At 45.1% G+C, this 12,032-nt stretch overlaps 1 protein-coding gene across 3 annotated transcripts in view; it reads right to left on the bottom strand.

Moving 5' to 3' along the window:
- Positions 1-12,032, bottom strand: part of LOC106612244 (histone-lysine N-methyltransferase, H3 lysine-36 specific) — a 49,097-nt gene that overhangs the window by 13,200 nt on the left and 23,865 nt on the right. For all 3 annotated transcript variants that reach the window (XM_045724219.2, XM_045724218.2, XM_045724220.2), the window contains exons 17-18: positions 7,298-7,477; positions 6,868-7,024 (exon numbers count right to left, since the gene is read on the bottom strand). In XM_045724219.2, the coding sequence (XP_045580175.2) occupies positions 6,868-7,024; positions 7,298-7,477 (337 nt within the window). The remainder of the gene's footprint in view (positions 1-6,867; positions 7,025-7,297; positions 7,478-12,032) is intronic.

Raw genomic sequence — 12,032 nt, 5'->3', positions numbered from 1 at the left:
AAGGAGAGATGACCAGAAACGATTCGGATGACTAGAAACAATGAGAAAAATACAGTTTTATGTGTGGATTAATTGTCGGAGTAGAGAACCTTGTGCATTTCAGGTAAAATAACAACTCAAGGTTTATATCCCAGGACAAATTAGCTAGCAACAGCAAGCTAGCTAGCCAAATAGGCCAAATTATCTAACTGCAAGCTAGCTAGCTCAATTGCCATAAATGTTTAATGCTTTTTGACCTGTCCCCAAATTAATATTTTATTTAACTAGGCAAGTCAGTTAAGAACAAATTCTTATTTACAATGACAGACTAGGAACAGTGGGTTAACTGCCTTGTTCAGGGGCAGAATGACAGATTTTTACCTTGTCAGCTTTTAATATGGAGTTGGGTCCCCCCAACTCGTGAAGCGCGATTCGTCACTCCAGAGAACGTGTTTCCACTGCTCCAGAGTCCAATGGCGGCGAGCTTTACACCACTCCAGCTGACGCTTGGCATTGAGCATGGTGATCTTAGGCTTGTGTGTGGCTGCTTGGCCATGGAAACCCATTTCATGAAGATCCCGACGAACAGTTATTGTGCTGACGTTGCTTCCAGAGGCAGTTTGGATCTCGGTAGTGAGTGTTGCAAACGAGGACAGATGATTTTTACGTGCTAAGCACTTCAGCACTCGGCGATCTCGTTCTGTGAGCTTGTGTGGCCTACCACTTCATGGCTGAGCCGTTGTTGGTCCTAGACGTTTCCACTTCACAATTACAGCACTTACAGTTGACCTGAGCAGCTCTAGCATGACAGAAATGTGACTGACTTGTTAGAAAGGTGGCATCCTATGACGGTGCCATGTTGAAAGTCACTGAGCTCTTCAGTGAGGGTATTCTACTGCCAATGTTTGTCTATGGAGATTGCATGGCTGCATGCTCAACTTTATACACCTGTCAGCAACAGGTGTGGCTGAAAAAGCCAAATCCACTGATTTGAAGGGGTGTCCACATACTTTTGTATCTATAGTGTACATGGGCTGCATGATATGACTAAAAGCTATTGATGATTTGAGAAAGTAGAAAAAAAGCTTGCTCTCTGTTCCTTGCCTCAGGCACCACATGCTGTTCTCTCATCAAGTGAACATATATTTCACTAATATGTCAAATTAGTTTTGATTTACAAATGGCTCATTATCAAAATGGCCAGGAACAAGGGAAGGGATAAAAGACATGTCATCCATATGCACTCCAATAGTGAATGGAGGCAGCTTCCCTGCGGTTTGTTTTTCAGGCTACTCTGGTTATTTCACTCCACGCATCAACCACTGTTTGAGGAGCAGGCAGCCTCTCGCTGCGCGAAAGTGATATTCTGCCCAAACTCTGTATGCCATGGTCTCTCCAACCCTGTTCCTGCAGCTACCCAGTACTCTGTATGTCATGGTCTCTCCAACCCTGTTCCTGCAGCTACCCAGTACTCTGTATGTCATGGTCTCTCCAACCCTGTTCCTGCAGCTACCCAGTACTCTGTATGCCATGGTCTCTCCAACCCTGTTCCTGCAGCTACCCAGTACTCTGTATGCCATGGTCTCTCCAACCCTGTTCCTGCAGCTACCCAGTACTCTGTATGCCATGGTCTCTCCAACCCTGTTCCTGCAGCTACCCAGTACTCTGTATGCCATGGTCTCTCCAACCCTGTTCCTGCAGCTACCCAGTACTCTGTATGCCATGGTCTCTCCAACCCTGTTCCTGCAGCTACCCAGTACTCTGTATGCCATGGTCTCTCCAACCCTGTTCCTGCAGCTACCCAGTACTCTGTATGCCATGGTCTCTCCAACCCTGTTCCTGCAGCTACCCAGTACTCTGTATGCCATGGTCTCTCCAACCCTGTTCCTGCAGCTACCCAGTACTCTGTATGCCATGGTCTCTCCAACCCTGTTCCTGCAGCTACCCAGTACTCTGTATGCCATTGTCTCTCCAACCCTGTTCCTGCAGCTACCCAGTACTCTGTATGCCATGGTCTCTCCAACCCTGTTCCTGCAGCTACCCAGTACTCTGTATGCCATGGTCTCTCCAACCCTGTTCCTGCAGCTACCCAGTACTCTGTATGCCATGGTCTCTCCAACCCTGTTCCTGCAGCTACCCAGTACTCTGTATGCCATGGTCTCTCCAACCCTGTTCCTGCAGCTACCCAGTACTCTGTATGCCATGGTCTCTCCAACCCTGTTCCTGCAGCTACCCAGTACTCTGTATGCCATGGTCTCTCCAACCCTGTTCCTGCAGCTACCCAGTACTCTGTATGCCATGGTCTCTCCAACCCTGTTCCTGCAGCTACCCAGTACTCTGTATGCCATGGTCTCTCCAACCCTGTTCCTGCAGCTACCCAGTACTCTGTATGCCATGGTCTCTCCAACCCTGTTCCTGCAGCTACCCAGTACTCTGTATGCCATGGTCTCTCCAACCCTGTTCCTGCAGCTACCCAGTACTCTGTATGCCATGGTCTCTCCAACCCTGTTCCTGCAGCTACCCAGTACTCTGTATGCCATGGTCTCTCCAACCCTGTTCCTGCAGCTACCCAGTACTCTGTATGCCATGGTCTCTCCAACCCTGTTCCTGCAGCTACCCAGTACTCTGTATGCCATGGGCTCTCCAACCCTGTTCCTGCAGCTACCCAGTACTCTGTATGCCATGGGCTCTCCAACCCTGTTCCTGCAGCTACCCAGTACTCTGTATGCCATGGGCTCTCCAACCCTGTTCCTGCAGCTACCCAGTACTCTGTATGCCATGGGCTCTCCAACCCTGTTCCTGCAGCTACCCAGTACTCTGTATGCCATGGTCTCTCCAACCCTGTTCCTGCAGCTACCCAAGTTCTCTGTATGCCATGGGCTCTCCAACCCTGTTCCTGCAGCTACCCAGTACTCTGTATGCCATGGGCTCTCCAACCCTGTTCCTGCAGCTACCCAGTACTCTGTATGCCATGGGCTCTCCAACCCTGTTCCTGCAGCTACCCAGTACTCTGTATGCCATGGTCTCTCCAACCCTGTTCCTGCAGCTACCCAGTACTCTGTATGCCATGGGCTCTCCAACCCTGTTCCTGCAGCTACCCAGTACTCTGTATGCCATGGTCTCTCCAACCCTGTTCCTGCAGCTACCCAGTACTCTGTATGCCATGGGCTCTCCAACCCTGTTCCTGCAGCTACCCAGTACTCTGTATGCCATGGTCTCTCCAACCCTGTTCCTGCAGCTACCCAGTACTCTGTATGCCATGGGCTCTCCAACCCTGTTCCTGCAGCTACCCAGTACTCTGTATGCCATGGGCTCTCCAACCCTGTTCCTGCAGCTACCCAGTACTCTGTATGCCATGGTCTCTCCAACCCTGTTCCTGCAGCTACCCAGTGCTTAATTTGGGAAACCTAGTGAAAACTGTTCGGGAACATCGATAGTAACATGTATTCACAACAAAACATTTCATTTCACTGTTGACCGCCCCTCTCTCTGCGTGCCAGAGAAAGGAATGAAGGAGAGAGATATTCTGAAAGGTCATGTTTCACCCAATGAATTCTGAACATTTAAAAAAATGCCCTATGACTAGGCTATTCAAGAATCGCAGATTCACTCTAACTGCAGGGTTAGCAGCCCTACACTATCAATGAACCAACAGCATGGCCTAGGGCTATACCTTCTCTCCCAGACTAGAACGTTTAGAGAGTAGCAGAAGGTAACCAGTCCACCCAGTATGTATAATAATACAGTCCACACTCAAAGGCCATTACTAGATTTTGTTTAATTTTGAAATATAGGCTAGATCAACTAAAATCAGTTATTGTTAATGTTTTTCTGCCGTGCATAATATGTGGAAGGCCATGAATTGTATTTCAGGCTTCGGCTCATTGGCCTATGCATAAACTCGAATATGCATGAGTGTTTTGAATTAATCATCACCTTAGCAAGCACTGTCCATTTCGTTGTGTTAGGCTTTGAAACAACATCCACAAGGACCATGTTTTCAACTCAGTTTCAATCGGTTGTTGAATTTTTTTCTTCAAATTGATCAATCCCGGTGAGGTGAGTTTTAAAAGCGAGATACTGTTTTGATGTGATTTTGAATGCATTTGCATTGATGTCAGAGTGGTTAGAGGGGAACTAAAGCCCTGAATACCAGGCCATTAGGACCTGATGGAGGGACAACAGAGCCCTGAGTACCAGGTCATTAGGACCTGACGGAGGGACAACAGAGCCCTGAGTACCAGGCCATCAGGACCTGATGGTCGTTAGCAAGTTGGGTACTACCAACGCATGTCTAGAGTGCATAAAAGGAGATTACCATGAATCCATAGTCACGTAGAATTTTACAGCGGTCATGACTCATGATAGCCAGTGTGGCGGCAACTAGGGCTGTGGCGGTCACAAAATTTTGTCAGCCGGTGATTGTCAAGCAAATAACTGCCGGTCTCATAGTAATTGACCGTTAGTTAACATAAACACATTTAGCATCTCCTGGCTTGCACACACAGCCTACAAGCCACTGGTAGAGACCTTTGGAACATCTACATTTTAAAAAGTCTAATAAATCCATGTAATATAGCCTACACCATCACAAATAAATCCATTATTTATTTTAGACAGGTCTAAAGAAACATGATATGAAGAAAATGTAGTCTATTTCAGAAGAACAGAATAGCATACTCTGATTTGTCCTTATGTTAGGTCCTGATCTGGCTATGCCTTATGGCTGTGGGCTACACTTGTTGATTTAGCAGACAATATTTGCTTAGGAATTCCGTGACATTATTTTATATTATTTCATAGTATTGAAAAAAGCATTAAAAAAAAGAAAGGATATTTTCTCCAAACGATTTGAGAGAGTTCTCACATGCGGCTATTCTGTGTTCAGCAGTTAACAAAGTAACAGGTCCTCCTATATGCTTCATTTAGAGTTATTTATGCAACTTGTTGTTCCACAAAATGTTGGGCTATATGTTTTCATTTTTAATACAGTCTAAGGCTGCATGATGCGACTCTAATGATGATTTGAAAAAAGTCGCATGCAGGCTGTACACTTTATCAGTCTCTCATTCACAATTTGACAAGCACTTGATAATGCCTCGAATTTTCCTGCAGTATCCCCTTTAGGGGGCATTACGGCCACACAAAGAAAATCCATACCTTTTGCAGCTAGAGGCCGTTGAGCCCTTGGGCTGAATATAATAATTATAATTCCCTTCTCCCTGAGTGATGCACGCTCCGAATCACCTCTCACTCACATGTCTCTCCATCAGGTGATCGGGTCTATCTCACAGGGTACAAGTGAAGACCGACACATTGGGGACGCAACTACGCGCGTCCTTATCCAATTCCGAGGTGCATATTGAAGATATTGGAAGAACTGTCCACATTTACTTTTCGGCAGCCAACAAGATGAGTGACCTAACGAACAGCAAAAGCACGAGCCTATGTCAATCTACTATGCTCCATAGTACAAAAGTTGACCTATTCTATGCGAGAAATACATATTCCAAAAATAGTCTGGGACAGCTGTGGGATGCGATAGATCCCAAATTAATACAACCACTAGCACCAAAAAAACTTTTTTTACGCAATGTTGATTAACAATTAGGCTACCTCACATTATAAGAGCAGCAATGTGCACACAGCAGTAGGCTATATGCACGAATGTTCCATTAGCGGGAAAACACCATCATCAAAAGTGACCACAAATGCAATTATGCATGTAATGCTTTTATTATAAAGGTGCATTTTTATGGTGAAAATTAAGAGAATGCCAAGATTGTGCAAAGCTGTCATCAAGGCAAATGGTGGCTACTTTGAAGAATCTCAAATATATTTTGATTAACAATTTTTTGGTTACTACATGATTCCAAATGCGTTATTTCATAGTTTTGACGTCTTCACTATTATTCTACAATGTAGAAAAAAGTTAAATTATGAAAAACCCTTGAATGAGTAGGTGTGTCTAAACTTTTGACTGGTACTGTATGTGTGATATTTGTTTTGATTTAGAATGGACCATTATCATGCACCTGTCTCGAAACATGGGCAGGGGAAAAATACATGTCATCTATGCATTTAAATAGCGAATGGAGGGCGTTTCTCCCGTGGTTCATTTTCATGCCAGCCAGGTGGGCTATACTCCTGTTGTAAAGAGAAGCAATGTGCTTCATATTAGGAAAGTTGAGAAATAAATATAGTAGGCCTTGCCTGTAGGGAGCTGATGGGATCCTCTTCTTTTTAATAGAGGCCATCACTCTGTTTTCTCACGCAATTGCATAACCTATAGAAATGTTGAGCAATAAGAGCTCATTGGCTCTCATGGTGTTTGATTCGATTTTCGATTACATTTGCATTGATGTCAGAGTGATTAGAGGGACAATAGAGTGCTGAGTACCAGGCAGTTAGCAAGTTTGGTAGGTTACTAATAACCATCAGCAGCATCAGAGCTTGGAGAAGACTAATTACCGTGACTAAACGGTCATGTGGAATTTGACTGACTTTATGACTCGTGACCGCCGGTGTGGCGATAATAGGGTCACCGAAACAGCCCAAGCTGTGTTCTGTCAGAACACTCCGGGTGCTCCAATCAGTGTGCTGTGTTCTGTCAGAACAACACTCTGGGAGCTCCAATCAGTGTCGGGGTAATACGGTCACCGTAACAGCAGTAGTGGCAACTCAACATTAGGAAAGTGTTCCTACTGTTTGGTGTACTCCGTGTAGATGCAGATTATACACACAGACATTCTGATCAATAACAATATGACTGGATTTCAGGTACTGATCAAGATGATCTTTTTAATATGTTGACACGGGAGAAAATTGTAACTCAGTTGGTTCTGACCAAAAGCATGGATATTATTTCTAGAGAACAGTGTTTCTTACCTGAATCTTCCCACTTTAACCCAGAGGATGTCCTTAAAGTGTGGTTTCTTCCCGGCCTTGCAGTCGTTGCAGAACCAGCTCCCCTCGGGCATCTCGATGTTCAGACACTCTTGATGGAAGGCAGCAGGACAGGCCTCGCAGCACAGCAGACTGCCCCCTGCAGGGAGAAAGGAGGAGGTCCAGCTCAGACAACAAGTCAACCAGATCTGACCCAATGACCTCAGGATGGGAGGCTGAATGCTTTATTTCACTTCAACCTTTTACTCTGTGAGGAGCATAAGTCATCCACATATGATTTCCACCACACTCCTACTCAAATTATTACTCTACCTCTAATAATACCACCAACCCTTGCATAATGGACTCTGCAACACTGAAAACACCCAACCAATCAATCTACCAACCAAAAGCAACCCAACCAGTCACCAACCTTCTGAGCAGACGAAGCACCAGCTGACGTTGATGTGTTCGTGATTCTTGCAGTTCTTGCGGGGGATAAAGTGGTTGGGACACAGGAAGCTGTTGTTGGCCAGGACTATGCTGCCTGCCGCCATGCAGTAGTCGTTTGCGTGGTATGCAACAGGGCAGCGCACGCAGCGGGTCAGACGACCTAGAAGAGGAACACAGGTCAAAAACCACACACACACACACCAAGCATCTCTACAGCCATGTTAGATCTGTATAAAATGGCGCCGGAAGGGATGGCTACCGTTTTAAGGGCTCCTAACCAACTGTGCTATTGTGTTAGTTTTTGTTTGCATTGTTAGTAACTCATTTTGTACATAATGTTGCTGCTACCGTCTCTCCCGTCTTATGATCGAAAAGAGCTTCTGGATATCAGAACAGCGATAACTTACCTCGAACTGGAGGAAGCGTTTTTCCTTTAAGGATATACTGCTTTGTCAAGACAAGGCACAAATCCCCCTCAAAGATGGAGGAAAAGGGGGAGGAGGGCGGGGTGCCTGGTAAGAATTGCAGACGAGGAGGTAAACTACCACTTCCCTCCGTATTATTTGCCAACGCGCAATCATTGGAAAACCAACTGGACGATCTACGATTTAAGACGATCCTACCAACGGAACATTAAAACTGTAATATCTTATGTTTCAGTGTGTCGTGGCTGAACAACGGTTTTATTTATTATTTAACCTTTATTTAACGAGGCAAGTCAGTTAAGAACACATTCTTATTTACAATGATGGCCTACCAAAAGGCCCCGGAGGCTGGGATAAAAAAAAAAATATATATATATATAGGACAAAACACACATCATGACAAGAGAGACACCACAACACTACATAAAGAGAGACCTAAGACAACAACATAGCATAGCAGCAACACAGTATGGTAGCAACACAACATAACAACATGGAAGCAACACAATATAACAACATGGAAGCAACACAACACGGTAGCAGCACAAAACATGGTACAAACATTACTGGGCACAGACAACAGCACAAAGGGCAAGAAGGTAGAGAAAATACATCACACACAGCAGCCACAACTGTCAGTAAGAGTGTCCATGATTGAGTCTTTGAATGAAGAGATGGTGATACAACTGTCCAGTTTGAGTGTTTGTTGCAGCTCGTTCCAGTCGCTAGCTGCAGCAAACTGAAAAGACGAGAGACCCAGGGATGTGTGTGCTTTCGGGACTTTTAACAGAATGTGACTAGCAGAATGGGTGTTGTATGTGGAGGATGAGGGCTGCAGTAGGTATCTCAGAGTGAGGCCAAAGAGGGTTTTATAAATAAGCATCAACCAATGGGTCTTGCGACGGGTATACAGAGATGACCAGTTTACAGAGGAGTATAGAGTGCAGTGATGTGTCCTATAAGGAGCATTGCTGGCAAATCTGATGGTCGAATGGTAAAGAACATCTAGCCGCTCGAGAGCACCCTTACCTGCCGATCTATAAATTATGTCTCAGTAATCTAGCATGGGTAGGATGGTCATCTGAATCAGGGTTAGTTTGGCAGCTGGGGTGAAAGAGGAGCGATTACAATAGAGGAAACCAAGTCTAGATTTAACTTTAGCCTGCAGCTTTGCTATGTGCTGAGAGAAGGACAGTGTACTGTCTAGCCACACTCCCAAGTACTTGTATGAGGTGACTACCTCAAGCTCTTAACCCTCAGAGGTAGTAATCACACCTGTGGGGAGAGGGGCATTCTTCTTACCAAACCACATGACCTTTGTTTTGGAGGTGTACAGAACAAGGTTAAGGGTAGAGAAAGCTTGTTGGACACTAAGAAAGCTTTGCTGTAGAGCATTTAACACAAAATCCGCAGAGGGGCCAGCTGAGTATAAGACTGTATCATCTGCATATAAATGGATGAGAGAGCTTCCTACTGCCTGAGCTATGTTGTTGATGTAAATTGAGAAGAGAGTGGGGCCTAGGATCGAGCCTTGGGGTACTCCCTTGGTGACAGGCAGTGACAGAGAGCAGATTTTCTGACTTTATACACTGCACTGTTTGAGAGAGGTAGTTAGAAAACCAGGCCAAAGACCCCTCACAGACACCAATACTCCTTAGCCGGCCCACAAGAACGGAATGGTCTACCGTATCAAAAGCTTTGGCCAAGTCAATAAAAATAGCAGCACAACATTGCTTAGAATCAAGGGCAATGGTGACATTATTTAGGACCTTTAAGGTTGCAGTGACACATCAATAACCTGAATGGAAACCAGATTGCATACCAGAGAGAATACTATAGACATCAAGAAAGCAAGTCAGTTGATTATTGACAAGTTCTTCCCAACACTTTTGATAAACAGGGCAAAATAGAAATATGCCTGTAAAAATTAGGATCAGCTTGAGCTCCCCCTTTAAATAAAAGACGAACCACAGCTGCCTTCTAAGCAATGGGAACTTCCCCAGAAAGGAGAGAGAGGTTTTAAGGAAGAAAGGGTCTAAACCATCTGACCCAGATGTTTTTTTGGGGTCAAGTTTGAGGAGCTCCTTTAGCACCTCGGACTCAGTGACCGCCTGCAGGGAGAAAGGGCAGGGGAAAAAGAGGGAGAAGCATCGGGGATAGTCGGAGTGGGAGATGAGGAAATGTTGGATGGGCGAGGAGACATGGCTGAGTCAAATAGGAATCCTGACTTCAAAGTGGTGATTAAAGAGCTCAGCCATGTGCTTCTTGTCAGCAATAACCACATCATCAACTTTAAGGGACATGGGCAGCTGTGAGGAGGGTTTATTCTCCAGGTCTTTAACCGTTTTCCAGAACTTCTTGGGATTAGACTCACAGAGAGAGAACTGCTCCTTAAAGTAACACACGTTGGCCTTCTGGGTAGCCTGAGCGCACTTATTTCTCATTTGCCTGAACGAGAGCCAGTCAGCCTGAGTATGCATGTGCCGAGCCTTTTGCCAAATGCAATTCTTGAGGTGGAGTATCTCTGCAAGGTCACGGTCGAATCAGGGGCTGAACCTGTTTTTAATTCTCATTTTCTTTATGGGGGCGTTTTTGTTAACATTACCACTGAAAATATCAATAAAGAAGGTCCAAGCGTCTTCGACAGAGGGGATCAAGCTGATTCTATACCATTTTACAGATGCCAGGTCATGAAGGAAGGCTTGCTCATTAAAGTTTTTACCAAGCGTCTATGTCAAATCCGGACAGGTCGTTTCAATAAGCAGCCATTACGAACACAGGCTGTAAAACCATGATCACTAAGGTCATTACAGAAAACACCAGACTGATAGCTATCAGGATTATTTGTGTGGATAACATCAAGAAGAGTAGCCTTTTCTGGGGGTTTGGAGTCATACCTTGTGGGATTGGTAATAATCTGAGAAAGATTCAGGGAGTCCCATTGCTTTAGGACTTGGTCAGGTGGTTTAAGTATGTCCCAGTTTAGGTAACCAAGTAGGAAAAATTCAGACTTAGTGTAAGGGGCCAGGTGAGAGCATAGGGCAGGTAGGGCACAGGCCGGTGCTGATAGAGGACAATAACACCCAGAAACAGTCAACAAAGAGCTATTTGAAAGTTTAATACTTAAAACCAGCAAATCAAATTGTTTGGGGACAGACTTGGTGGAGAAAACAAAGCACTGAAGGTGATCATTGGTAAAGATTGCCACTCCCCCACCTTTGGAAGATCTGTCTTGCCGAAAAAGGTTATAACCAGAAAGGTTAACATCAGTATTCAAAACACTCTTCCTTAACCACGTCTCAGTAATGACCAACACATCTGGATTGGAGCTGTGAACCCACACTTTCAATTGATCCATTTTAGGTAATAAGCTTCTAGTGTTAACGTGCAGAAAACCCAGGCTATTATGAGAGCAGAAATCAGTGAAGCAGATATCAGAGCACAAGTCAGAACTGGGGCTAGCAACAGTAGATGGGCCAGGGTGTACATTCACATTTCCAGATATCATCAGTAGTAATACAATCAGGGCACGGCAGAGGACAGGGAGAGCTCTGCAGTGTTGATTTATGACATCTGAATATGCATCAGATGGCAACAAGATCATATTGTAAAGCAATTTCATCCGGTAACATGAATACAAAGCCAGCGAGAGGTGGTTAGAATAGGATGGGAGGCCAAAAGTCTGTAACCAATAGAGAGTCAGAGTCCCAAGTGTGGGATCAAGCAGTCTGTCCCACGGTTGGTAAAGAAAGTTCGTAGTCAAAGTATGCAGGAGTCATGAGGGAAATAGCAAAATAGCAAAACGCACAAGAAAAAAATTAAATATATAACGACTTGGGGCTAGCCATTGTAAGTTCAGAGTCACTCGCCCCAACAGTGCCTGTGTCTGGAGGCGAGCGAAAGCTCGGGAGAGAGGAAGGGTGGGGGGGGAGTGTGGTGGGGGTACCTGTACCAGACAGGGGGAGACAACCAGGGCAGACTGTGAGCAGATCACCAGGTGGAATCCAAGCAGCAGTGCAGCAAGAAAAGAGCTCAGCCATGTTTGATCCCACACTTGGGACTCTGACTCTCTAATGGTTACAGACTTTTGGCCTCCCATCCTATTCTAACCACCTCTCGCTGGCTTTGTATTCATGTTACTGGATGAAATTGCTTTACAATATGATCTTGTTGCCATCTGATGCATATTCAGATGTCATAAAAAATCAACACTGCAGAGCTCTCCCTGTCCTCTGCCGTGCCCTGATTGTATTACTACTGATGATATCTGGAAATGTGAATGTACACCCT

The sequence above is a fragment of the Salmo salar genome, chromosome 09 (assembly GCF_965601325.2).
Source record: "Salmo salar chromosome 09, fSalSal1, whole genome shotgun sequence".
Lineage (NCBI taxonomy): Eukaryota > Metazoa > Chordata > Actinopteri > Salmoniformes > Salmonidae > Salmo > Salmo salar.
Note: the sequence above shows the minus strand (reverse complement) of the source record. Positions and strands in the feature narration are given on the sequence as shown.